The following is a 25,904-nucleotide window of genomic DNA, read 5'->3' on the forward strand; positions in this document are numbered from 1 at the left end:
GCACACGGATACCGACTCTTACTTTGGACAGAGACGCCACAACTGGTAGCGACTGAATCCTCTGAAGGAAAGTGTTAGAAACTCTGGAGAAAGCTCCAGTCACCTCAAAGTGTTACTGGGCACTGCGCTGGTATGGAATGACTGATAAACGTCTGTACAGGTGTTTTTGAAGTAATAATCATCATAATCTCAAACTTCCAGGAGTAAACTCCACTGACACCAAGTCCACCTGTTTGTCCACATTCTTTTAAAGATTTCAAAGTGAAACTTTTTGCACGGATACTGTGGAATTTTCTCTTCTTCCTGTTAAACCAGTCCTCTCCCACTCAATCTTACTTGTCCTTTTAAACTTGTAATTGTTTCTATATACTGATTTCACCTATGTTCTCTATTTCCTTCGTGTACATTAGAGACAGTATCTTACTTTGTGTCGGTCACAGACAGACGGCTGGATCCTGGAGACTCCAGATCACTCATCTTCAGTCAGTCTGAGAGAGAAACCAGCAGTACTGACTGTGAAAGGAGAACCAGAATCATGGTGAATCTCTTTTCAGGAGTCACATCCAAGACTGACAGAACAAAAAATGAAACACACTCATGGTCTCGTAAAAAGTGACTGTGAGGAGAAGGAGGCAGGCCTTCATCAACACAAATCAAACAACTTCATGGTCCTGGATCAACGCAAGTCAACAGCTGCGAGCCACCAGTACTCCCCTCAGTAAACTACCATTGCAGTTCTCTTTTCTTGGTAAGGAATATTTCTCTTGTACTCAGCTGCTGTACTCAAACTCATTAGTATGCTGTGCAGTGCAGCCTGCAGCGGGCTGACACGTTCATACAAGCTACTGTTTTTAATATTTATTCAGCTTCAGAGTTAATCTGTCATATGGTTAAATGGTAAATGGCCTGTATTTGTATAGCGTTTTACTAGTCCCTAAGGACCCCAAAGTGCTTTATAGTGTAAAGCGCTTTGGGGTGCTAAGGACCAAGGTTATTATCGTTAACGAAAACTAATGAAATAACGAAAACTAGAAGTGAAAAAACATTTTCGTTAACAGAAATAAAAATAAAAACAAAAAAAGGAAAACTAACTAAAGCTGTCATGAGTGTTCACAAAACTAACTAAAATTAACTGAATTTATAGCAAAAATGTGTTTAGTTTTCATTGATGTGTGCGTGTCCTACAATAGTCGAGGGTGAAAATGAAGTTTAGTTTCCAGATTTTTTCTTGCTGTGTCTCATTATGCCAGCAGGTGGCAGCACGTTAGTCGAGTCGTCTGTGTTGCTGCTCCGTCCACGCGCAGAATCATGTCAGGAAAAGTCGGGAGAAAGCGCCAGAGTCCAATTTGGGATTACTTTGAATATGACTGTGTTTTGGATAAAACAAGTGTCTTGTAGTGGAAAGAGACAAATTATGAGGGACATTTCTAAAGGGGAAGAAATCCCACAAACCTTAAAGTGCACTTGAAAAGCTCACACAAGAAGGCTAACCTAGCTTACCTTGAGAAGGGAGCACACTCAACCCTCATCCCCAGAAACAGAAGCTAACCCCAGGCAGGCAGCGTGATGCATCCCGAGACAACAGGACGGGGACATCTACATAACTGTGTGAGTCAATTGCCTTCAAAAAGTTTATCAATTCACTTGAACCAAAATTAGGAACACCCGGTGCTGCAAGAGCTAATAGTCTCATTGGGGCCAAGATATACATTTTATAGTTGCCTGGTATCAATGGTTGTTCATCTGTCTTTGTTTATTTATTTATTTAAAGAACCCATAGGTGGGAATGTGAGTTGTCTGTCTCTGCGTGTTAGCCCTGCGACAGACAGGCGACCTGTGCAGGGTGCAGGGTATGGTAGCTGGAATAGCAACATACCCAAGGATGAGCAGAAGAGCATGACTGATATGATGCAACTGGGATTTTGTTACACTTAATTATTGCAAACACAACTAAAACTATAACTGAAACTAATCAAAACTAAACTGAAACTAAGGATTTTCAAAAAAATAAAAACTAAACTAAACTAGCAAACAACTGGTAAAAACTAATTAAAACTGATATAAAATTGAAAATCTGAAGTCAAAACTAAATAAAAATAAAAACTAATGAAAATTGCAAAACTATTAAAACCCTGCCTGGATGACTGAGAACCTTCACAGACAAAAAAATATAAATTTTCATGGTTTTTCATGTTTAATTTGTGTTTCTCAGGCTGTCAAACGTGAACTTTTGGTATTCATGAAGCAGTTTTATGAAAGATGTGTCTCATTTTTTCTGTTAAGGAGTTACACGTTAACAAATGAATGATTGCACATTAATTTGTTTAAAGGTATTTCAAATCTTTAAAACTTAAAACTATTTTGTTTTTACATCACAGGGTCAACATAATGACCTCTCGACTGCACTGACTTTATGTCCAAAGCATTTGTTGATTTTAGAGATATTAACAAAGTCAAACTGGAGCTTTTCTTTCTTGTAATACTGTTTTGAATCAGGAGATGGCGCCGTGATTAAATTTAAACTTTAACTGTTAAATTGGTCACCAAGTAAAAGCAAAAACTATTGGTGAAGCCAGAGCGCGACTAAAAACGGAGAACATGTCTCAGCTAGCGCTGCCCCCTAGTGGTGAAAGTTTTAGTTAAAATCTGCAGCGAGTGATTAAAAAAGTCCCTTTAAATCTGGAGCCAATAACAATCATAATAATAAAAATAATGATAATAATAATAACAATGACTGTCAGGATTTTGTGGTATTCTTCATTTTTTTCTGGGTGTCTTGTGGTGTGGTTGTTTTTGGGCTAATGCAGGAATAATTCTAGTGTTTTATTTGCCGGACAAAAAAAAAGTTGCAAATTTCTTTTAAAAGGGGCCGTAACATCAGAAACATTCATCAAATTCAAATTCAAATTTTATTTGTCACGTACACAGTCATACACAGTACGATATGCAGTGAAATGCTTAGACAACTGCTCGTGACCTAAAGAAAAAAAAAAGGAAAGGGCTATGAATAAGATAGGAAATAAATATGAAAAATTAAAGTGTAAATTTAACTAGGAAGGAATAAAATATAAAAAAATTAAGGTTAAAAATGAAATAACTGTACAACACAAATTAGAATGAAGGGTAAATTTAACTGGGAAAGAATAAGATAAAATATATAAATTAAAGTTGAAAATAAAATAACTGTACAACAAAATACACAATACACAATATAGAACTATATAAGAATGTATGAAGAAATCTAAATATAAATAAATATATACACAATAACAGCAGCTGTACAAGTATTAACCGGAAATGAAGAATATAGTGACCAGTGTTGTGCAAAACCAAAGTCCAGAAAGTCCAGTGTGTGTGTAAGAACCATATGTGTGGGTCAGGACTGTGTGGTGGTGTGATTGAGAGACCGTATCGCCTGCGGGAAGAAGCTCCTCCTCAGTCTCTCTGTGTTGGTCTTCAGGGAGCGGAATCGCTTTCCTGACCTCAGCAGAGAGAACAGTCTGTTGTTGGGATGGCTGAGGTCCTTCACCATCTTCCTGGCCTTGGTCCAGCACCGCCTGCTGTAGATTGAGTGCAGGTCAGGGAGCTCGGAGCGGATGGTGCGCTCAGCTGACCGCACAACCCTCTGTAGAGCTCGTCTGTCCTGCATGGTGCTGTTCCCGAACCAGGTTAAGATGTTTCCCGCCAGGATGCTCTCTATGGTGCACGAGTAAAAGTTCCTGAGCACCTTGGAGGGCAGTTGGAAGTCTCTCAAGCGTCTGAGGTGGTAGAGACGCTGTCGGGCCTTTTTCACCACGGTGTTGATGTGACAGGACCATGACAGGTCCTGCGTGATGTGAACTCCGAGGTATTTGAAGCTGTCCACTCTCTCCACTGGGCACTCGTTGATGACGGGGGTCTGGTAGTTCCTCTCCTGCTTAGTGCTGAAGTCCACTATCAGCTCCTTTGTCTTACTGACGTTTAGAAGGAGGTTGTTCCTCTGGCACCAGTTCCCCAGATTCCTAATCTCCTTCAGGTAGGCCGTCTCGTTGTTATCAGAGATCAGGCCCACCACGACGGTGTCGTCAGCAAACTTGATGATGGTGGTGGAGCTGGTAGTGGCCACGCAGTCATATGTGTACAGAGAGTACAGCAGGGGGCTCAGAACACACCCCTGGGGGGCTCCAGTGCTGAGAGTGGTGGAGGCTGAGACATGTCCGCCCATCCTTACTGCCTGTGGTCTGCCAGTTAGGAAGTTGGAGATCCATCAGAGCCGCCCGGTACTGTCAGCCATCAGGGCCGTGAATCATCTCTAACCACTCGCCGCTGCCTTTAGGAAACACACGTCTTTCACTCGTCTCCCACAGAAAGAAACAATTAAGAGCCGGCAGGCTGAGGACGGGGGGCGCTGGAACGCTGCCACTGCAGGATGTCCCGGCCTGTTTTCCCGCTCCTCCTCCTCTCTGTGGAGTGTTTGATGTGACTGTTATTAAAGGTAAAACAGAACCAGATCGACTTTCAAAGGCGGCGATTTACAGGAAATATCTGTATGCATATAAACCCAGGCCGCCTGTGTGTTCTGCTCTGGATATTTTTATTATTCAGCAGGAAAAGCTGAATGAGAAGCGGCAGCTCAGTCATCAGGCTTCACTTACTCAGTTTGCTGTATGAAGCAGGGGGTGGAGGAGGGCATCACGGGAACCTCCGGTATCTCCTGCCGAAGCTGTTTGTATGCTCACACACCTGAAGTGTCTGGGCGGCGTTGGCGCTCAGCAGTGTGCAGCCTCCGACCTGTGTCTGCTGCTCTGTTAGTCTCAGAGACTCGCAGTAAAGCAACATTGCGGCGAAGCCTGAATCCCTCACAGCTTTGTAGATCTTTCATTTATAAAACTTAACAAGTTTCAGCATTTTTGAGATTATACCTCTGTGCTGTAAGAGGGGATCCATCCTCGAACTGAGACCGCAGGTAACCTGCATCACCGTGTAACTCTAACTCTACGTTGCTGTAACAGATTTTTTGCCCCAGTGTTTGAATCAGTGAGAGAATACAAGTCAGTGCATCAGTATGAAGAGTAATTATCATAGCCTCAGTATAAGGACTCACACATGTCAGCATAGTCCTGCATGGAGCTCACAGGAGGTGCTGCAGTGGATGTGAGGTCAAAAACCTGAGGGGCAAAACAAGAGAAAGCAAGAGTCATAGATATAAGCGCTGTATGTGTGTGTGTGTGTGTGTGTGTGTGTGTGTCTGTCTTCGAGTGGTATGATGATCAGCTGAGTGGAAACAGGTCCTTCACCTCCCGCCTACTGGTGGTGGTCAGAGGGCCCGGTGGCGCCAGTGTCCGGCAGCCTCGCCTCTGTCAGTGCGCCCCAGGGTGGCTGTGGCTACAATGTAGCTGCCATCACCTGTGTGTGAATGGGTGGATGACTGGATGTGTAAAGCGCTTTGGGGTCCTTAGGGACTAAGTAAAGCGCTATATAAATACAGGCCATTTACCATTCAGCTAAAATCAGAGTCGATAGATTTATTATGACTCACTTTTTCAGTGTGGAGGAATGTGCAGCTTCATTTCAGAATCACAGCAGCTTTTTTTTTCCTTCACCACATTTAATTGGCACAAAGTGTTTGTGGCAGCAGTTTTTTTTAATTCCTCAAGGGTTTGAGTGCCACGAATGTGCCGGTTAACATCCACGCTGATGAAGAGTGAAAGCGTTGGCTGCGCTCATGTTCATCTAAAAGGAGAGAAAACCCTCCTGGACCTCCTCGCAGGGCGGGGATCTTCTGTATCACTTTTAAAAGGCTTGGAAAGCAACGGCACGGCTGTGGTTTGATGAATCAGGTCATTTCTCTGCATGGATGCAACAGCGCTGTCCAAAAACAACTGGAGAGGAAAGACAGCAGTGAAACCTGTGTTCAAGAAATGCCGTCGAATTTATAGGGAAGAATTTAAAGGAGAAGGAGGATACGGTTTCTCCGGCTGCTCCATTTCAAACTGTTTGCCTGTGCTGCCCTCTGCTGGTCAGTCAGGTCAACACTAAAATGCCAAAAGTATGTGGACAACAGGGAGCAACCCAAAATAATGCACATGTGTTTAGCTTCGTCAATAAGCCTGTAAAAACAAATATTAGACCAAATTTTTCCACAATAAAAATATTATTTTATTTTGCATGGTTCAGTTTGAAGTGCTTCCTGTGGTGTAGATGGTAACACTTTTGATTCCAGCCAGAGTCACAGGGTGTTTTTATTTAAGGAGAAACCTGCACAGATGAGCTCTGAAACATTTAAAAGGGCGTTGTTGTTTTTGTTTGATTGAAAATCTTTTAGAACGATGAAAAGCTTCATGTAAACAAACCTTCTCTCTTTCTTCTGTTCAGGAAACGATCGGTGAGTCACACTCAGCTGATGCACGACAAAGGCCGGATGATGATGGAACATGAGCGTGTTTTACTCCTGAAGGCACTTTTGGACAAAGTCCACACGGCAGAGATCCGTGACCTCCCCATGCGGACCACAGGGGGAGGCGGGAGCAGCAGCGACGCCGGAGTCGGGATGCCGGGGGTCGGCCTAGGAATCAACCTCAGCACCACCGGCAGCACCCTGCACTCCAAACCTCCCGGAGGCACCAAGAACCGCCCCATCAGCTTCCGGCTGGAGGAGGAGGAGGGCACCAACCTGCCACAGGAGACCAACAAGTCGCAGACATACAAAGACGGCGTGAATAAAGTGTCGGGCAAAAAGAAGAAGAAATCGAGGGCTGGGAAGAGGAGGGAAGGGGAAAAGAGGAAGAGGAGGGCACGCTCTTTGGGGTGGAGGCTGGAGGATGGGTAGCGGACTCCTCCTGGAGTGGAGGTCTCTGCTCGGCCTCCAGAGGGCGCTGCATTAAAACGCTGTCAGTCTCTGACGAAGGTGAGTCCAAACAGCTGACCTGGTTTTCAGAACACGTGTGTGCCGCGTTACAGCCGCAGATACTGCAGAGTGCACTGACTCTGTGCTGTGTCAGTGTTGTGGAGCTGAGATGATGATGATGTCTGAAAAATAGCGCGGTATTGAGAGTGGAGAGATATTTTGCTGCTATTGTTAATAATCATCGTCATTACCATTGCATTAATAATATAATCTACAGAACTGATATTGCATTCAGATGTTTAAACAGTGTGTGTCTTTCAGAAAGACTAAGTTGTAGGCTGACAGGAAGTTGCAGGTTTGCAGAGCGCGCGTTTGCAGAAGTGAAACCGAAAGCAGAGTCTAAGTGCAGGTTATTCTGAGGAGCTGTTTGGACTAGGTTATTCAAATTTCATTTATATCTTTTATTAAGCTTTTAGTAGAGGTTCTTGATTATAACATTTATTCAACATAGTGCATATAGTTTCAGTTAGGTTGTTACACATAAGGATGAGCCTCTGTTCTGGTGAAAGGTCAGAAGTGCAACGGGTGAGATGAGAGAGAGACACACATACAGTTAGTGAGCGTTAGTAGGCGAGAGAAAATAAGTAAGTAATAAATAAGAAAATAAACCTTATTGACGCTCTGCAGGGCGACAGATTTTACTCTTTGTGAATCCTTGCTCACATCGCTCCCCAATGTGCCTTACAAACTTTTTTTTAATGAGTAACCATAGACAATGAGAATATAGCTATGTAATACAGTTAGCATGATTCCCTGAGCTAACAGATCATCTGCAGAGGAATGGTTTATTTGAAGAGTTTCAGTCAGGTTTCAGAGCTCAGCACAGCACAGAAACAGCTTTAGTGAAGGTTACAAATGATCTTCTTATGGCCTCTGACAGTGGACTCATCTCTGTGCTTGTCCTGCTAGACCTCAGTGCAGCGTTCGATACTGTCGACCATAATATCCTATTAGAGTGATTAGAACATGCTGTAGGTATTACAGGTACTGCGCTGCAGTGGTTTGTATCATATCTATCTAATAGACTCCAGTTTGTGCATGTAAATGGAGAGTCCTCTTCACACACTGAGGTTAATTATGGAGTTCCACAGGGTTCCATGTTAGGACCAACTTGAACGATAGGCTCAGTATATCATATATACAGTATAAAGTTATCCACAGAATAGGCTCCACAGGTGAAAAACTACATAAAAATTGGATTCAGGGAATTTCAAACATGGACACAACGCACACAGAAAACTACAGACAGCTGTTAGCGTGCTATCTGGCACTGCACTCCTGTCAGCACTTTCGGAGTTATAGACCATTTATCACACATACTGGACTGCCCGATCCCTCTATCCCCCAACATTTGCATCCTGGGTTACTTATCAACACTACAGTTACAACCCTCCCCTGCTAATGTAATCTCCACATGGATGACTTTTGAAAGTTTCAGAGAGAGTCCCATGGGAAGGGCCCCAGGTCTGAGTGAGCCAAAAAAAAGAAGTCATCATCGGGACCAAAAATTATTAGCTGTTGCTCATCCACCTGCACACCTCTCGGCTGGCTTCATCTATATGTTCATGTTACACTCTGAATCATACCTTTCATCAGTGAAGCTTCCATCTTAACAACAAAGTTACAGTTTACACAGTTTTTAAAATTTGGAATTAGATTTATAGATAAATAAATGCAAATAAATGTTAATCTTAATAACTGGTTCCAAAGCTGTACCTATTAAAGTGTCTGGTGATTATCCACCTTCCCCACAAACGTGGAGAAGATGGTTGAGTTGAGAGAGCACGGAAAAGTGACTCAGCTGCAAACACATACACTGTAAATAGACACTGAAGCTGCTAACCGCTGTGTGTGGGGGTCCTCCTTAACACATTTACAATAAAATTATTTGTTCATCATTTAATTCAGTATAAAGGAACTTATGAATGCATCTAGTCTCCTGTGTTTGGGTGAGCAGCTAGAAATAATTGGTGGACAACTTGGGTGAGGCAAAAAGTGGCTGTTAGAATAGATGACCAACGTGGAAAAGAGGCAAAGATAAGCTTTCACTGTCCAGATTAAGAAAATGTCCAATGGGGAAACTACCTGCAGACATTTAATAAAACTCTGTTATCAGTGACTGGAAAATGAAGCCTTTGCATATCAGACAGACTGTACCATTGTACTGTACATAAAGAGAATCTGTCTGTCATGAAGGTGGCACGGATGCCCCTCTGGTGGTCCTCCTTGGGCTCTCGCACTCTGGGGCCTCTGGATGTCTGGGGCCTGGATCTCCTCCATGCCTGCTTCACGCCCTGGGGGACGGGGCTATGGCTCTCTACATCCTCTTGCAGACCATTACATGTGGAAACCATTTGAATACAAGCGTGCTGATCCACACAGGTGTGCACACGGGTGTTCACTGCTCGCAGACTTAAATTACACCTTTCTTGGCTGCTACTTCGAAGCACATTGTGCGCTGTCTGTCCTGCGTGCTGCACAACAACATTGAATATTTAGTATTTACTGCTGTTTACACTTAGCTAGATTAATGCGATGGTGTTGTGTTTAGTATGTTGCTTTGGGTTTTTTTGCTTGTTTTCTATTCTTCTCTCAACAGGTGATCCAGGAGATTTTATTTTATTTTTTTTCCCCCTTTCTCACTGTCCCTCTCCCCTTCTGTTTTTCTTTTCCTTCCTCTTTCTTTCTCCCTTTCCTATCTCTCACTCATGTCTGTCCCGTCTGTAACATCTGAAAATAAAATATAATAAATAATAAAAACAAAGGTCGATCAAATGGACCAATACGCCAAAGCCACGATGATCCATTTGGCAAAATAAATCCATCGGGTATCCTTGTTGGTCTTCAGACAACAATTCTGACGGCTAAAGAACCAAATGGGACAGGCAAAAAAAAAAAAAGAGAATCTGTCTCCTTTTTCCTGCTGCAGGTGAAGTCTTGATTTTTTCCAGCTTTGCTAATGAGTGATAAAACAAGACTGGCTAAACACCCGGCAACAGACCAGGGATACAGGTCTATGTGTTAAATGGCTGTAATGTTTATACATTATGGTTGATCAAAATCAGCAACTAACCCTCTAAACAGGAAGTGAGGTCACATCTCAATAACCACTAACATTTATATCATCATACCCTCCTGAAGGTTTTGCATAACCTCTGCTCACACCAATGGTGGTATTTAATGTCTTTTTTGAAAAAAAGATTTTTGATTTATACTTTTGTTTGATTCCAAATCTGACAAAAAAAAACCATCGATTGATCACATGTACAGTATGATGGCCGTCAGTTCAACCAGCTGTTGGAAAACAGCTGTTAAAGCAACTAATCAACAATTGTGGGATGAATAAAGCTCTGTAGTACTTGGAGTAATATTTGCTAAAAACTGTAACACTGTAGTTGCCAGGAGTGTAGGAAAAAAATGCTTGTATTAAACATCCATGGGTAAAATCTAATAAAGTATTTAGTTTGACAGCAAGAAAAGAAGTTTGCTGTCATGTCTGATACAAAACAAAGAAACTCCTCTTTTATTCATTTTCCTATCAATACAATATATTTAAAAGTCCAACGGTATTAAAATTCTTGACCATGGGTCAATGCAAATCATATTGTGGAGCTGTATAACTAAGGGTCAGTTCAGCTGAGGACTCACACACTCTTCACTCAGCCTGATGGTAAGTTGGTTTCTGTCTGTATTAGGATGGTGACACATTTGGTGCAGCACAGAATAACCTGTGAACTCAAGTCATGCTGTGATACTGAATTATGTTATTACCTGTAAAGACACTGCAGCCTGTAATAGTGGGCTAATTCTTTTTTTCATGTAAAGGGAAGATGATGTATTAAAATGATTTTTATTATTATTATTATGTTCTTTCAGGAAGTCCTTTGGATGATTGTCCTCACTGTTGGTCTGCTTGGCTCACATTGTGAGGGCGCTATATCCTGTAAAAATGAAAATGGTGCAGATGTAGACTGGTAAGACAACATTTGAGCTATTCATTCATGTATACTGAATTATACATTAGTAACTTTGGTCTTCAAGTGCTTCAAAGCTGCGCTATGGTACCTTTTACACCTGCGTTTCAACATAGTCATAGATGATGTTCAGACACTGTAACACTATTTTACACTGTTATTATCAGTTATTTTATATATTTCCATTTCATAAATAACGTCATTTCCAAGTATGGGAAGTTAAAACAGGGACATTAGACATACCTAATGCATTAAAACACGGAAGACAACACAATACTGTGACACTTGCCTCCTTTCTCCAGCCCTGCACATCTATTTTTAACACTCATCTTATTCTCACTTTATTGATCAAAAGAGGAAACATGGAAAGAAAACACTTTGCAAAGTTTCATAAGCTTCATCACATTTTAGCATCATGAGGAAGCCTGTGGAAAATACTATTCATAAAAGGCTCTGTTATTCATAGTTAAAGGTTTTCAGTCATATCTCTGCTTACTCATACAGGTGCTTGTGAGACTCGGGTATAACAGAGTTTGTTATTTTCTTCTTCCATGCTCAGTTAAGCTTCTCATCATTTATTGTGATCTTTGAATTTACTGACTTGTCTCTGACATCACCAGGTTTATTTTGTACAAGGTGAAAAACGGGTTTGACTATGTTTACACTGATTCAACCAACCAGAACCTTAGAAAGAATAACAAGCATGTCAACAACCAAGCTGGTGTCCTGGCAAATACCCTGAAGCCCTACTTTGAAAAAGTGAGATTAACTCCATGAGTTTCTGTTATTAGTGTGTATGCTCTTTGAGGAAAGACATAATTTATGTCATGTTTTTGTGGATTCTTTCAGGATACGCAGTCATCAGATTTTGGATTCATTGCATACAATGACCAACCACCAACATCAAATAGTGTAAGTTCCACCCATGGCCACAGCAAAGGTGGGTAGAAATAATTTTTTAATAATAATAAAAATAACACAATAAATACTAATAAAAACACACCTGAGTTAAATGTGCTCTCCTTCACGCTCACCTCTGAGCATCAGAACCACAGCTGCTGTTATTCTCAGATCACTCAGCAGATGTTCTCTTCTTAATAATGACATGTGCTCTTTCATGTTCTTGTTCTGCAGGAGTTGTGATGATAGATAAGGAAAATGTAGTCTGGCTTTTACACAGCACACCAAGATTCCCCTTTTCTCATGAAAGCAATAATTTCTATCCTAACAGTGGGAAATGTAATGCACAGATATTTATGTGTGTAACACTGAAATCTACAGAGTCTGAAGAAATAGGTAAGAGCATGTCCAAGTTATTTCTTCATGTGTAGAGTGTATATGAAGTCTTAACACAGTAACATGTACATCCCTCATTTTGATGTTTTTCAGCTCAACATCTTAAAGATATCAAAGCTTATGAATTTGAAAAACACAATGCTGACAAACTCACAGATTCTTCCACCGTACAACGAGCGCTGCCCTATAACAACGACTTGCAGTCAGCTGGTCATTTGCAGTTTAAACGCTTTGTTAAACAAATCTCAAAGGATCCTAAAGGTGAGATTTCTGCTTCATTCGTTTTAGAAAAAAACCTTAAAACCACACTGTGAGTTTCCTGTGTGAAATAATTGTGACTTTCTGTAGTTTTCCCACCAAAGAGCTGAGAATCTTATTTACAAGGTGTGAAACGTCCAACCTAACACAGTCCTTTATTCTAACCCTCTAATGATTTGGCCTGTGAAACATCAGCTGGGTTATGAGTAGATCTAACTTTACAGAGTAGTTCTGTTCAAAATGTACTTCATTTAGATTTTAACTCTAAAAATAACTCACATTTAAAATTAAAAAATGATCCTGGTATGAAAATGTTGTGGAAGCTGAAAAATAAATCCTGTGAACACACATGTTGTGCTGTAAGTTTGTATTGCCATGGAAACCTTTCATTAAGGTGTCAGCGTGACCCAGCCTCAGTGCAGAGTTAGTGCAGGGGAGTGTAGCAGCAGGGATCATACGAGGTCTGATGTTTGTAAAAGAAATGATTAAATAAGAAGAGCTGGAATTTCCCATAAACTCTCAGAAAGCGAAAGTCGAGTCAGGGTTGTTGTAAGCAACACTTTTCTTTTTTTATTCTGTTATTTTAAAACTATCTGATGGTTTCTTGGTGTTTGTCTTTCCTTTTGCAGTCGGAGATCTTTATGTCACCATTGCTGACACACTAAATACCAAATTATACATCCAGACCTGGCGCAGCGACCCTAAAAAAGCTGATAAACGTCCACCTTCTGTAACTGGAAAAGGCAAAGAACTAGTCACCATCATGTCAGTAGACACTGCCGCAGGTAAATGGGATCATGGAAGTGATCATTCCAAATGGTGTGTTTCTGACACTCAAGACTGGATGTGTGTTGGTGACTCAAACAGAGAACCATCACAGTTCGAAAGGCCTGGTGGTGCACTGTGCATTAATAGCAAACGTGTGGCAGAAGCATTTAGGGAAATTAAAAAACTTGAAAAGATTAAAAAAGCCAGTGACATGGACTGTGACACTGACTGAGAGTGACACTGGTCCACCCCCTAAAAAACCAAAAGTACATGGTTAACTGCAGCAGACAACCGCCTCGGTCTTGTTTTCTATCTACGTTCACCAGTTTCATATTTATTGTAAATTCATTTCAGATTTTATCAAAGTGAAGCTGACTTGAATCTGGTGCTGACATCGTCACTCTTGTCAGTGTTATCTAATGTTTCTGTGAACGATATGAAATTAAAAACATTTGATGGATATTTCACAGTGTGCTTCCTTTGCTCATGGAAACCATAGAAATAAATGACTTTGCATGAATCTGTCTTGTTTTTACTCCGAGGTCCTGTTTCTGTCTGATGACTTTTAAAATTATTCAAACTAGCCCCTGCAGTCAGACATCTTTATTTTTATGGTTTAGTAGATTCTGATTTGCTAAACCAGGTTTTATACTGAAATTTTTCTTCTGTAACAGGTCTTCTTTTATAGGCCCAGTTTTTTGGCCTACTCTTTTTAGTTTTGTTATTGGCAATATTGAGAAGTGTTATTGTTGATTTCGAATATATTCGATATAGTCTATCCAATTAAGGTTAAAGTCATGTTTTTAGCTGTTAGAATCTGATGAGCAATATTTTATAGCTGATTCAAATGGCTAAATAACCTCCCCAACATGTCTTAAAGTTCTCCAGAGGCCTGGGAATGAACTAATCACTTGATACAGGTGTGTTGACACAGGGTGATATCTAAAACCTGCAGGACAAGTCCAGGCCTCGAGTTCCTGCAGCATACCGGAACTCGAGGCCTGGACTTGTCCACCGCTGCTTTAAACACTTCAAGCTGTAAGCTGCAGTTCCTGTATGAACTGAACAACTCTGAAAATCTAAGAAACAGTTGAGTTTCTCTCCTCGAAAGCTAAGATGGACAGACTGAACATGCAGACTGGACTTTGTCACAGTGGAGCATGAAACAAGGAACAAGAACACTCATGCACAACTTTTCTCCCTTTCTAAAGTAAAACAGCTGAAAGATGTATGAGAGACATTTTCATTTGCATTTAAAGCTGTGTTTGACAAAGGCTGCATCCCAGTTCAGGGTCTGCAGCCTTTAAGGCCGCATCTTAAGGCAGATTACGTCACAGCGGCGCAATGAAGGCTGTCCCAATTCAAAGGCTGCTTGAAATGCGGCCCTGATATGCGTCATCCATTTTCCTGAATTTTAAGGAATCCGGCTGTATCCCAATTCAGGGTCTGCAGCCTTAAATCTATAGATTTACAGTATAATTTGAAATGAATAAATCCTGATTATTGATCCTGATCAAAGATTTATAGAATAATGAAACTCTTTTATTACTGGTTTTGTCCATGTTTACTTTCACCTGTCGACTGTGTAGCTCAAAGTCACAAGTGACATTTACACAACATATTCTTCATTCCACAGTTTCACAAACTGTGAAACAAGCTAACAAAGAGCTTGTTTGTGCTGCTTCTTCCTCCGGGTCTCTCTTGGAAATGAGGATATTTTTCCTTCTGATTAAATAAAGATGAAAAAAATATATATATAACTGCTTCTGTCTGAGATGTGGTGAAACGTGGAATCCAGTAATTGTGACACATACATCCATTTGTAACGCATTTCTTACCAATCTGTAATCTTGGATTAATGTTTGTAATATTATATCAATGTCAAGCTTAAACGACGTCACACACAGAAGTCTCTGAAATCATCAGAATATGTAGCAAAAGTTCTAAAAGATCACAGTTGTCTCTTTGTGTCAATATCAATAAACTTCTTACAATGTAACTGGTAACGAAGGAATCTATACGGGGCAGCAGGAATGTTACCACAGCAACCCAAATCAGCTGTTCCTTTCCTTCTCCATAGTAATCGTGGTTACACGTCTTTTCTGCCCAATGTGGCCTTTTTGGTCTCGAGTGTAACCTAAGGTTTCATCGTTTGCAATCGATGAATGGAAACAGACTGTGACAGTGACATGTTCACCTCCTTTAAGAGAGAGTTCTTCACTTAAACACAAAACGTCAGTTTTTCGTGTGATTGAAGGTTTCCCAGCAGGTCAGTAAATACAGAACACTTGGTTATAAAGATTTTTTGTTATTACCTAAAACTACACAGCAGGTAATCTGTCAGGTGAAACAATCAGCTGACTGACGGTCCTCACAGAGGACAGACCTCCAACTGATTCACCACATCTGATGGGAGCGGATGCTCTTTAGTCTGGAAGAGAAAACAAACACACAGACAGTGAAGAAGACGGTTCGAGGTGCTTTGCATACGACACTAAATTCAGTGTTTAAAAATAAAAGCATCTGTTTACTAAACGTAAACACAACACTCCCCCCTCTAAAAGATCTGATAAATAAAAATGATATCAGAATCAGAAGAGCAGATGAAAACAAACTATGTTCTTAATTGAACGCAGTGCGTTTCTGTCGGTGAGCGATGGATTACGGATTTAAAACGTTTTGGTGGAAACAAAAAAAAGAGAAAAAAACTCTAAATATTGTTAATAATGATTGTTTTGCATACACAGCTTCCGACTTACATCAGCACTTTATAACAAACTAATTTCCAAATGTCTCCCACTCCATCAGGGTCATCTTTCGATGCTCTGACAGGTGACCTCTGACCTTTTTAGCAGCTCGTCTGTCGACACCTGTCCGTCTTCACCTTCCTGCTCGCCGGCTCCTCCTCCTCGCTCTTCTTCGGCTGCTTCTTTGTGCTTGTGCTTCTTGTGTTTCTTCTTCTGCAAAGAAAAAAGAAGTCACAGCTTCAGCGTGAGGAAGGAGCCATTTTATCTGATCTGATCCTTATTCTTCGTTTTCTACCTTCTTTTCCTTCTTGTGTTTGTAATGCTTCTTTTTCTTGTGTTTCTTCTCTTTGCTCTTCTTGCCCGTTTTAACCTCCTTGATTGGAGGGCACATGGAGGCGGCGCCCCCTCTGACTAAACACAGGAACAACAGGCAGAGGTTATTAATCCTCCAGCAACGCTTTTACGAAGCAGGATGCACTTAATGAAGTAGAAGCAGAAGAGGAGCAGTGAAAGCGTCGATGAACAGACGCTCTAGTTCTACACACTGAATGTGGATCGATTCACACGAATGTAACCCAGCTGAGCTGATCACAGAGAGACTGCTGTATCTATAAAAACAATGTCCACGCAAGGGAAACCATGTGACTGGGTCACGGTGAATAAACTTGAGCTGTCTGTTGTTGATCTGGTGGGTGACACTCACTCAGAGCAGCCGAGGGAGGCGGCAGCTTCGGCCCAAACTCCTCCTCTTCCTGTTCGGAGGCCTGAGTGGAAACTGCTGCTTTTGAAGGAGCAGAGAGGAAAAGAGTTAACAGAGTTATGCTCGACAGGGACGTGAGATTAGAGGAAAGGTTAAGGTGATTCAGCAAACTCAGAGTACCTGCTTGGTGACTGGAGGAGGCGGTGGCTGAGGAGGAGGCGGTGGCTGAGGAGGAGGCGGTGGCTGAGGAGGAGGCGGTGGTGGCTGAGGAGGAGGCGGTGGTGGCTGAGGAGGAGGAGGGGATGCTGAAGAGGTTCAGTGGCTCCGAGTCCACTTTTCCTTCATCCTCCTTTGTCACCTTTTCTTCCTCCTCATCGCTGCTCTCCCCCTCTGATGAAGAGGAGGACTTCTCATCAGAGGAGCTGGCAAAGATGGCCTTAAACAGATCCATGGGAGGCCTGCTCTCCTCTTCCTCCTCCTCCTCTTCTTCATCACCTTCTTTCTTCTGCTCTGAGCTCTGCTGCTCTGATGACTTTATCTGTAGAAGGAAGGATAAACTCTTTAGATTTAAGGACTTCCTCGCCTGCTGGTTTGGACACTTTGCTCTTTCACTACCTCCGGTTTGCTTCCTGGAGCCTGATCGCTGCTGCTGATTGAGGCAGGTAAAGCAGGTAAGGCAGGCGTGGGGGTGTGCTCCACTTTGGTCTCGGTCTGGTTGCGTGCAGCACTGAGAAGCTCACCCAGCGGGTCCTCCTTCTTCTTCTCCACCTTCTGCTCAGAGACATCCCACCTGGACTTCTTCCCGGATTCTGGAGGTTTTGGAGGTGCTGAAGAGAAACAATGAGCTTAATCTGTGAGCACAAACACTGTGGTGTTAAACGGAAACTAAGAAAACATCAAATTTGTGTTAAGGCTACAAAGAAACTTAAATTCATGGAGGAAAAAAACGGAAAGAAAGTATCAATTTAATAAAAGCAATCACTTCAGTTTTCCTGTCTTTACTTTTTTTATCCTAAATAAATCCTGATTGGTTAACAAACCTCAGTCTGAGGAACAGCAGATTTAATCCTTAAAACATTTAAATAAATTCTTACATAACTCTTCAGTCACACTGAGATATTCTTTGATAAAAATGAGTTCGGATCAGTTTTCATCTACTTGAGTTTTAAAAACACATTTAACTTTCATTTGTGCTGAAAAAAAAATCTGTCTACTTTACTGAGGTTTAGTGTGACTGTGACAGGGCAGGATGTGATAAAGCTGCTGCAGTCAGAAACATTTACTCGCTTTGGCTCATCGATGTGTAAATGGAGCTTGGGAGCTCGCTCACGTCTCGCTGTCAAAGCTAACTCTGCTGAACTGCTTCGTGCACTGACAGCTGCTCGTGTGGCTGACAGAAACAAGCCAAGCAGGCAAAAGTTGATACTGAAGGTCTGATCTTCCCTCTCAGCACACCTGGGAACATCTTTTATGTTTAAAATAATACTGAGCATTATTACAGGTGGGTGCTGTGGGTGGCAGTAAAGACAACATGGATTCAAACAAGCTTTTAAGTTAAAGAAACAAGAAAAGGGGCTTAAAGTTCTCTTACAGAATATTCTACTGCTTGCCTGTTAAAACTCTTTAGCGCCTCCTGTGTGTGAATGAAGTTACCTGCAGCCTCTCTGCTCTCAGTCACAGTCAGGAAATTGAAGACTGAAAACTTGTCTCTCTTCACTTTGGGCAGACCCACAATACCGGACCTGCAGGACCAATCACAGTGAGACTTTAGCTCAGCAGAGTTTGGATTTAACCTCGACGTTCTGTTTAGAGCTGATTCAGTCCGATCTGTGTGCCGTACCCGGGGTAGGGGTCGGGCACGTTGAATCTTTTGCAGAGCAGTTTGTCAGGATACCACTCGAACGTTTCTCTGGTCAGTTTTCCAAACATCTTCATCTTTACTGCAGACTGTTTGTCATCCAGGTCTCCCTGACAACCAAAAGAAAGCATCAGTGACTCCTGAGCTTACCTGCAGTGTAGGGGTGTGGTTTTTTACAGCACCAGGTGGCGTCCTACCTCTTGGTCCTGGCTGACCTCCACGCTGTCATCGTCCTCCTGGTCTTTGGCTCTGGTGAAGCGGGAGGACAGCGAGGAGGAGGTGGGCCGGTACAAGATAGAAGCTCGGACAAACTCCTCCCTCTCCCGGCTGCGCTCCCACTCTGTCATTCCCGGGTCTAGACTCTGCTCCAGAGCGTCTGAGGGACACACAGAAGATTTTTACATTTTAATATCCAGGCGGTCTCTAATGTGGGAGCTTTAATCCAGCGTCTGTGTTAGCCAGTAATCACATATACGCACGTGCTCAGACACGTAGGAGCATTAACCCTCTGGGGTCCAGGGTATAATTGGCCATTTTTGACTACTTTTGATTTTACTTCTATATTTCACCGTTAAAAACTGTTTATCTTGCCTTGTTTGGTATCATTATTTTCAGCACAACCTCAAATATCTGAAATTTGAGTTATTTTTTCATTTTGGCAAACTATATTAGAACAAATGATCTAAATTCAGACAAATAATTCAAAATCCGAGTAGAAAAAAGTTATTTTTTACTGTAAAACCCACAAACATGTTTAACGAATCATTTTCATAACTTGAAATGCAAATAGAAATTGTACATTTCTAAAAATTATGCACAAGATTTGCAAACAACAAAGTTATATGGTACTATTCACCTAAAAATGCAGCCAAGGCCTCAGGCGTTTATATAACCATTTAAATCTATTTACAGAACAATCAGCTGTGCTGCATCAAATAAGAAGACACAAATTATTTGTGCCGGTCCAAAAAAATAGTTTGTGTTCAGTATAAGACAGAGGAGAACAGCACCGGCCTAAACCTGCAGGTCTGACAGCAGGAGGAGCATCAGTCCCGTTTTCCATGTGGGAACAGCGTTTACACTGGAATCTGCCTTTGGTGGCGTTTTTGGAGCAAATGTGACATTCAGCAGTCTAACTGACACACAATACAAGACAATAACTACACAACACACTAACTACAGCCTCCAAACACGCTAAACGTCACTAATGTCTCACATATGAAAACTCGCTCTCTCTCTCACAGGTGTCACTCCTAAATCTTCCCCTTCTCCCTAAGCAACCAAGTGCCCCATGTTACCATATCATTTTTTTGATTGGCTGACATGGTAAACTCTAACATCAAATAGGGAAGGGGTGTTTTTTCTTTCTTCACTCGTAAGCGGAGAGTGTTTGCGAGCGCTGTCTGTAGAAAACGCCGTTTTTACCGTTCTTCCTGCTGTAAACGCCGCTGTTTTGTTGAGAAAAAAACATCACGTGTATTTTTTATCATAACTCTGGTTTTACGTGGCCCATCGACACAATTCAAAAACTGGTATATAGTTTGAAGTCTGCACTTTCGACCCAAGTTGAAATGGCGACTCAGAGTCGCTGCATCTTGTAGCTGTGACGTCTTAAATTGGTCATGTGATTTTGACGCGCCGACGCGTTCGTCGACCCCAGAGGGTTAATGATGGTTTTTGTGGTTTAACTAAAACTGTACCAACTATATCAAAGGATCCTGCAGTGCATGATGGGACCTGCAGGGCGGAGCCTCGTACCATTGTCTCCCTGCTTGAGATGGCTCAGGTAGAGTTCGTAGCGTGCCTGCTTGCTGGGGTTTTTCTCAAATGGTTTGAAGGTCTGTGACGATGTTTGGATGCCTCTCCACGCTGCCAGAGCTTCCTGCTGGAGGCCGGAGGAGGCAGGCAGCACTTGTGCAGACTTCCCTGATGTCTGCGAGGCATGACCGGAGACGGGGGTGGAGGTTTTGGCCGAGGGCGGGTTAGAGGAGTTGCGGAAGCTGAGCAGGCGCTGCCTGTCCTCGGGCCTCAGCAGCTCCATGACCGAACTGGGACCTGATCGGGATGAAGTTGGGAAAACATCACCAGCAGCATTAACGCACTCGCCATCAGAATGGGACACGATGTCCTGATTATCCTACATTTTTAATTAATCTAGAAAAACTACATATAGTTTCAACCGTTTTTAATTTTCCTCATTTGTTGTTTTTTGCACTTCTGTGGTTGCTTCATTTTTCAGCCATCTCTTACCTTGCAGGGCGTCCTCTCCCAGCAGCGCCCTCCTCTGGCCAGAGTCCAGCTGGTGGCGTCCTGCTTGCTGGGGCTCCTCTTTGACCATGTGGCCTTTGGACACCCGGAGAGCCTCGGCCAACGCGGGGCTGACCCCGGAAAGATGCGAAACATCGACCGAAGGACGGAAATGATGGACTGGACGATAATCGCGAGGCAGACAGGGAGGCGGGAAGATCTACAGAGAGATACAGAAACATGAGGGGTGTGTCCAGGTACTGATGAGGACACGTGATCAGATATGTTGAAGCTCCTCACTGTTTTTTCCTCGAGGGGTTTCTGTACCAGAGTGAATCCTTCCAGGATTTTGCCGAGATACGAAGCATCTTTACTTCTGACTGGAAGCAAAAAATAATCCAAATAATTTTCCATCTTACTTCATGAATGCTTTCATTTCAGTTTTTCATGGACAAAAGAGAGAGAGACATTCTTTAATAATTAAAAAAACTAAAAAATACACCTCTCTGGTGGAGAAAGTATTAAAAATGATTTCCCTGCTCTAAAATAAGGCTGACTGACAAAGAGCTTCTCTGTGTGAAAAAGCTTAATGACTGGTTTAAAAAATGCCTGGAACGTTCCAGGTTTTCCCAGGAAGCATTACCTTTCTTCTTAGTGTACTGCTGCGGGGCCGTCCAGCCGTACAGGCTGTCGCCCGGCTCCTCTTCTCCCAGGATTGTGTCGTATCTGGACATGGAGTCTCTGTGGTACACGTCTTCATCGTCATCCTCTAACGCACCCACGCCAAAGGCCTGCAGGTCAAAGGTCAGCAGCCAAACACTTTGTATTTAAAAAAGACAACCAAAAACACTTCTGGGTTTTGTGGGCTCACCTGTCCGACCACTCCTCCTCTCCTCGAGCTGCTCTTTGTGTCTCCGAACAGGCGATTCCTCGTCTCAGACTGAGGTTTAAACAGATCGATGTGTTCAGCCGTGCCGTGACCCAGCAACGCCAGGCTCGGGTCCAGACCGCGGTACCCCAAACCCTGAACTCCCAACCTAGGGTTGAAGTCCACCGGAGTTACATCCTTCGGGGCAAAGGTCACGTTCTCTGGAGCAAACTCCTCATCGTCATCCTGATGAGGCAGAGATTTCATGCACGCACAGGTGAAAATATGCAGCATGCATTATGAATTTCAGATTCAGTTTAGATCGTCCTCCATCAGGTTCTGTGTTAAAATATTCTGTCTAAGCAGCCGCACTCACCTCCGATTCCTCCGAACCAGCAGGGGGCAGCGTGCAGCCGTAAACTTTACCTCCACCGTCTGTCAGGAGGACAAAGTGTCAGTATTTACACATTATAACTAACACCAGACAGATACAGGATTCATGCTGAAATGAAACACAGCATAAGGGGAAGTAGGAAAAACAGAATTTAAAAAACCGGCATCAAACATCAAAGCTGCTGCGAATCTTCACTTGAGACGCTGAGTGGACTGATTCAGTATTTCATTTTTTCAAGTTCTGGTTTTAAATGATCCAAGACACCAAAGCTAACTCCACCTCCTCATCGGCAGCCTCAGAGTGAATGTGCTCACATGGTTTTTACTGACACAGTTTATTCTGTGTGAAAAGACATCAAAGACGGGAAAAAGCTTCAAGTTTCCGAACTCACATGAATCAGATCACAGTGAGCAAACTACAGGTGTGAAAACGCCCTAAGTGTCACAGGGATTATTTTATCCTTTACAAACTCCTGAATTTCTCTTATTGGTCAAGCAACCTTGTGCCTGTAAAGATGACACACTTACCCATCTGCTGCCTGCGAGCTTTCCTCTTCACACGAGGCCCGACGCCCTGACCTTCCTTCCAGCCCATCTTCATCAGCAGCTCCACCCCGATGGAAGACCTGAGAGACAAAACAAACACACCTCAGAGCAAATTCACTGCAAACTGTTAAAGAGGGAAGGATGGTGCTGCAGAAGCAGGCTGCTGGGACACAGTTGGTGGGATGTGGGTGTGGCAGCAGTTACCTGGCAGGTGCGATCAGCTCCTCCAGCAGCGTGTCTCCGGGGATCAGAGCCGCCTGAGCGCTGATGGCTCTCGCCTTCTCTCCGGCCTCGTCTCTGCGGCTGGACGAGAACTCCTGACTGGTGGTGATCTCTCTGGGAGCGATGCCGTGTTCGCTGAAATCCTGACAAACACCAACAACGATGTGCATCAGCTCCACTAAACCTGAACCTCAAACCTCCTCACGTCTCTTCTGAAACATGTTCTGCATACCGGAAAGACCAAGCACTCAAACGCTGCAGCGTAAAAGCTATAAAATCAGCTTTAGATGATTTCCAGACATCAGACAGCTACTCTGACAGAAGCGTATAAAATGTTATTTGATATTTTAGGGTATTTGACGTTATTTGGATAAAGTCCCAGATTTTCTTTTACATGTGAATAAAAAACCTTCCCCTCTCTCTGGGTGGTTGTACCTCCTCGTCCATGAAATCTTCTGGCCTGGCATGGTGTTTCTCAGCTTTCTGTTGCCGTGACGACACAAAGGCTGACGGGGCCCAGCCTAAAAAGACACGGGGACGCCAAATGTCAAGATATGGAATCAAAATTAAAATGCTTGAGCTGAAAAAGCGGTTTCACTGTTTGCAGAACAACATCTGCGACGGACGCCAGCATCGCAACATGGAAGAAAAGTGGAGGACAAAAAAAGAAAACAACACGCAGCTACAAAGCAGCCAGGTCTGCTCTAAAGCCAACTTCAAAATCAGAGGCTGGACTGAACCAAACACCGTTAGCTTTACGATGAGGGGACACCACCTCCCCTTAAACGTCTGCATGCAGCGCTCCATAAATATCACATTAACTAAAATATGTGTGAACTCTACAGGAGGTCTCTCACCTTCTTTTGAGCCGACAGTGTTGAAGTATCCGGCTGAAAAGCCTCCAGTGAACGCTCCGTGGAACCTCTTATATCGTCCCTTCTCATCTTTGACTGTCTGATCGTGGAGCGGGACGGGCTTCTTCAGCGGCTCGTCTGTGAAAACACGGCAATTTTTAAATGGTAAACATTGAAATGGGAAAACATTTAAAATTGTTGTCAATTCTGTACAAAACAGAGGTTGTAGTAAACTATAAGGATTTGGAAGTAATTTATTGCTGATTTATACACTGGTCAAAAATGAAGCAAAGGCAACAACAAGACAACCCCCCAAAAAGCAGATGAGGGCACAGTCCATTGCTCTCTCCTCTTTCTTTTGCTAGCGTCACCGATGATCACCACTTGTCACTGCTGGCAGCCTGAGATGGTGTCTTTATCCTATTTGGGTTGCACAGGTAGTCCAGCTCCTCCAGGATGGCTCCTCCATGTGTATCATCTTTGTCTCAAGAATGTGGAGGAGATACCAGGAGATGGAGCCGTAGAAGGTCATCACCCAAGATCGGCATCTGCTCCTTTGTGTGAGGAGCAGGATGAGCTCTGCTATAAGATGACCTTCAGCTGGTTACCCGTTTGCATGTTTCTGACCAAACAGTCAGAAAAAGACTTCATGACGGTGGCTGGAAGGTCCAATATCCTTCAGTGGGACCCGCGCTCACAGCCCAGCACCATGCAGAACCAGCGGGTCCACCGCCGGAGCCCAGGGTAGGCTCACACTGCGCTATGAGTTAACCACTACATCAGAGTCTGTGTAATACAATTTCTTTTTTCCTCCAACTAGTAACGACATTTACTGATATTCTTCTTTTTGTTTTCCCGCATTAAACACACTAAAAATAATCTACATCCTGTAACGATATTTAAGACACACAATGTCGCACAAAGCCACAGTATAGTCTTTACCGCAGTAAGCACACAAATCACACACACTGCAGCTTCAGATTTGAAGGGGAAAAAATAAATGGCAGCTTTCTCTACAACTTTAAGGCCGAACTGAAGACCTGATAGTGCTGAAACTTTAGAGATGAGAAATGGCACTGTATTCAGTAGTTATGTTCAACTACTTTAATCAGCAACATTAACATAAAGGGTTTTTGAATGAGGTCTGGGTTTCAAACTAGGAGGCTATGATTGCGCTTAGCTAGCTGCTCGTTAGCTGAACTCAGTGAAGTAGCGCTGCGAACGGCGCAGCTAGTAACGCTTTGCTTTAAACACCTGGGAGATTTTTTAAATGCAAGTAAACAGATGACCGAGATCATAAAATTCACCCCACCTTCTTCCAAAGGTTCCAAAGGAGTCCCGTAAGTCACAAAATCTTCATCGCTGTCGCTGTCGGACGCCATGATTTATTTTTTTACTCCGTTTACGGTATCCGCAAAAGGACAAACTTTGTGAAGTGTACTTTAGCGCTTTACAAGAACGGTTGGGGAAAATAGCGACACCTTGCGTTAGCTACAAATAACTACATCAGCTGTAACTACATTCACTCAAACTTTAGTAAAATATTTATGTGAGACACTTTCCCTGTTGTGAGGATATCTGTGCAGATATAGCTTGCCTTAAAATCAACAAATCAACAATTGTAAATATTTCATATAATTCATTTAAGATAAGATAAGGCATATTGAAACATTTACTTATTATTAAAATAAAGTCTAATATCTTAAAGTCTAGCAAAATGACAGAATTAATGATGGCTTACCTATTACTAGTTTATGTTATTATGAGTTATTTATAAGGACTTAAAGTCGTTAGTGTGAGACAAACTTTTACAGTGACAACATTTTTTCTTCTAGTTCACTATGATTCTGTTTCTTTACTGGAAATAAATATTCCTGTCTGAAATGTCATTAGTGCGTTTAATGAAGAAGGTGGTTTCTCCCTTGTTTGCTATTAAGTGCTTGTTTTAGTTGTCTTTTCTTCTTGTTTGGTTTGTTGATAAAACAACCAGATTTATTGTTTCTTACTGAACTGTGTAATTTCCTCTGCAGCCTCGGAGGAGCTGAAGTGTTGGCTATCGAATGTCCATCCAAAGCTCACAGCAGTTTGTCATTTGTTTTCTTTGAGCCTGAAATCACTCACACCCCCTCAGTGATCCATAAAACCCCACGCTCTTGACAAAAGCCAAACGCCTGGCTCAGCAGAAAGCCAAGACCCTGTAAAGATCCAAATCTGAGACCCCCACGTCTCTGCACAGAAAACACAGAGCCTCCCTGCTCTTTGTAACCCGACCGAACTGCTAAACTTC

At 42.6% G+C, this 25,904-nt stretch overlaps 3 protein-coding genes across 3 annotated transcripts; 2 read left to right on the top strand and 1 right to left on the bottom strand.

Moving 5' to 3' along the window:
• The first annotated feature begins 219 nt into the window (after window positions 1–219).
• Window positions 220–6,881, top strand: LOC146582735 (parathyroid hormone-related protein-like). The gene is made up of 2 exons (XM_085283986.1): window positions 220–748; window positions 6,355–6,881. Exon 2 carries the CDS (start codon window positions 6,383–6,385, stop codon window positions 6,806–6,808), a length of 426 nt encoding a protein of 141 aa, XP_085140112.1. The 5' UTR covers window positions 220–748; window positions 6,355–6,382; the 3' UTR covers window positions 6,809–6,881.
• Window positions 6,829–13,696, top strand: LOC146582736 (deoxyribonuclease-2-alpha-like). Its single transcript, XM_085283854.1, has 7 exons — window positions 6,829–6,886; window positions 10,763–10,860; window positions 11,481–11,619; window positions 11,710–11,800; window positions 11,995–12,156; window positions 12,250–12,417; window positions 13,044–13,696. Exons 2-7 carry the CDS (start codon window positions 10,775–10,777, stop codon window positions 13,412–13,414), a joined length of 1,017 nt encoding a protein of 338 aa, XP_085139980.1. The 5' UTR covers window positions 6,829–6,886; window positions 10,763–10,774; the 3' UTR covers window positions 13,415–13,696.
• A 1,305-nt stretch (window positions 13,697–15,001) lies between these two features.
• Window positions 15,002–25,030, bottom strand: gpatch1 (G patch domain containing 1). The gene is made up of 20 exons (XM_085283734.1): window positions 24,930–25,030; window positions 23,621–23,755; window positions 23,199–23,284; window positions 22,746–22,906; window positions 22,524–22,621; window positions 21,979–22,037; window positions 21,606–21,848; window positions 21,378–21,525; window positions 21,035–21,114; window positions 20,738–20,954; window positions 20,246–20,542; window positions 18,685–18,863; window positions 18,470–18,597; window positions 18,283–18,371; window positions 17,245–17,456; window positions 16,810–17,167; window positions 16,633–16,710; window positions 16,225–16,340; window positions 16,027–16,142; window positions 15,002–15,613 (listed from the first exon to the last, which is right to left on the bottom strand). The coding sequence occupies exons 1-20, from the start codon at window positions 24,997–24,999 to the stop codon at window positions 15,580–15,582; spliced, it is 2,904 nt and encodes a 967-aa protein (XP_085139860.1). The 5' UTR covers window positions 25,000–25,030; the 3' UTR covers window positions 15,002–15,579.
• Window positions 25,031–25,904: the final 874 nt, after the last annotated feature.

The sequence above is a fragment of the Mchenga conophoros genome, linkage group LG1, assembly GCF_057382185.1.
Source record: "Mchenga conophoros isolate Kocher_MC1m ecotype Shallow Benthic linkage group LG1, M_conophoros_male_GT1.1, whole genome shotgun sequence".
Taxonomy (NCBI): domain Eukaryota; kingdom Metazoa; phylum Chordata; class Actinopteri; order Cichliformes; family Cichlidae; genus Mchenga; species Mchenga conophoros.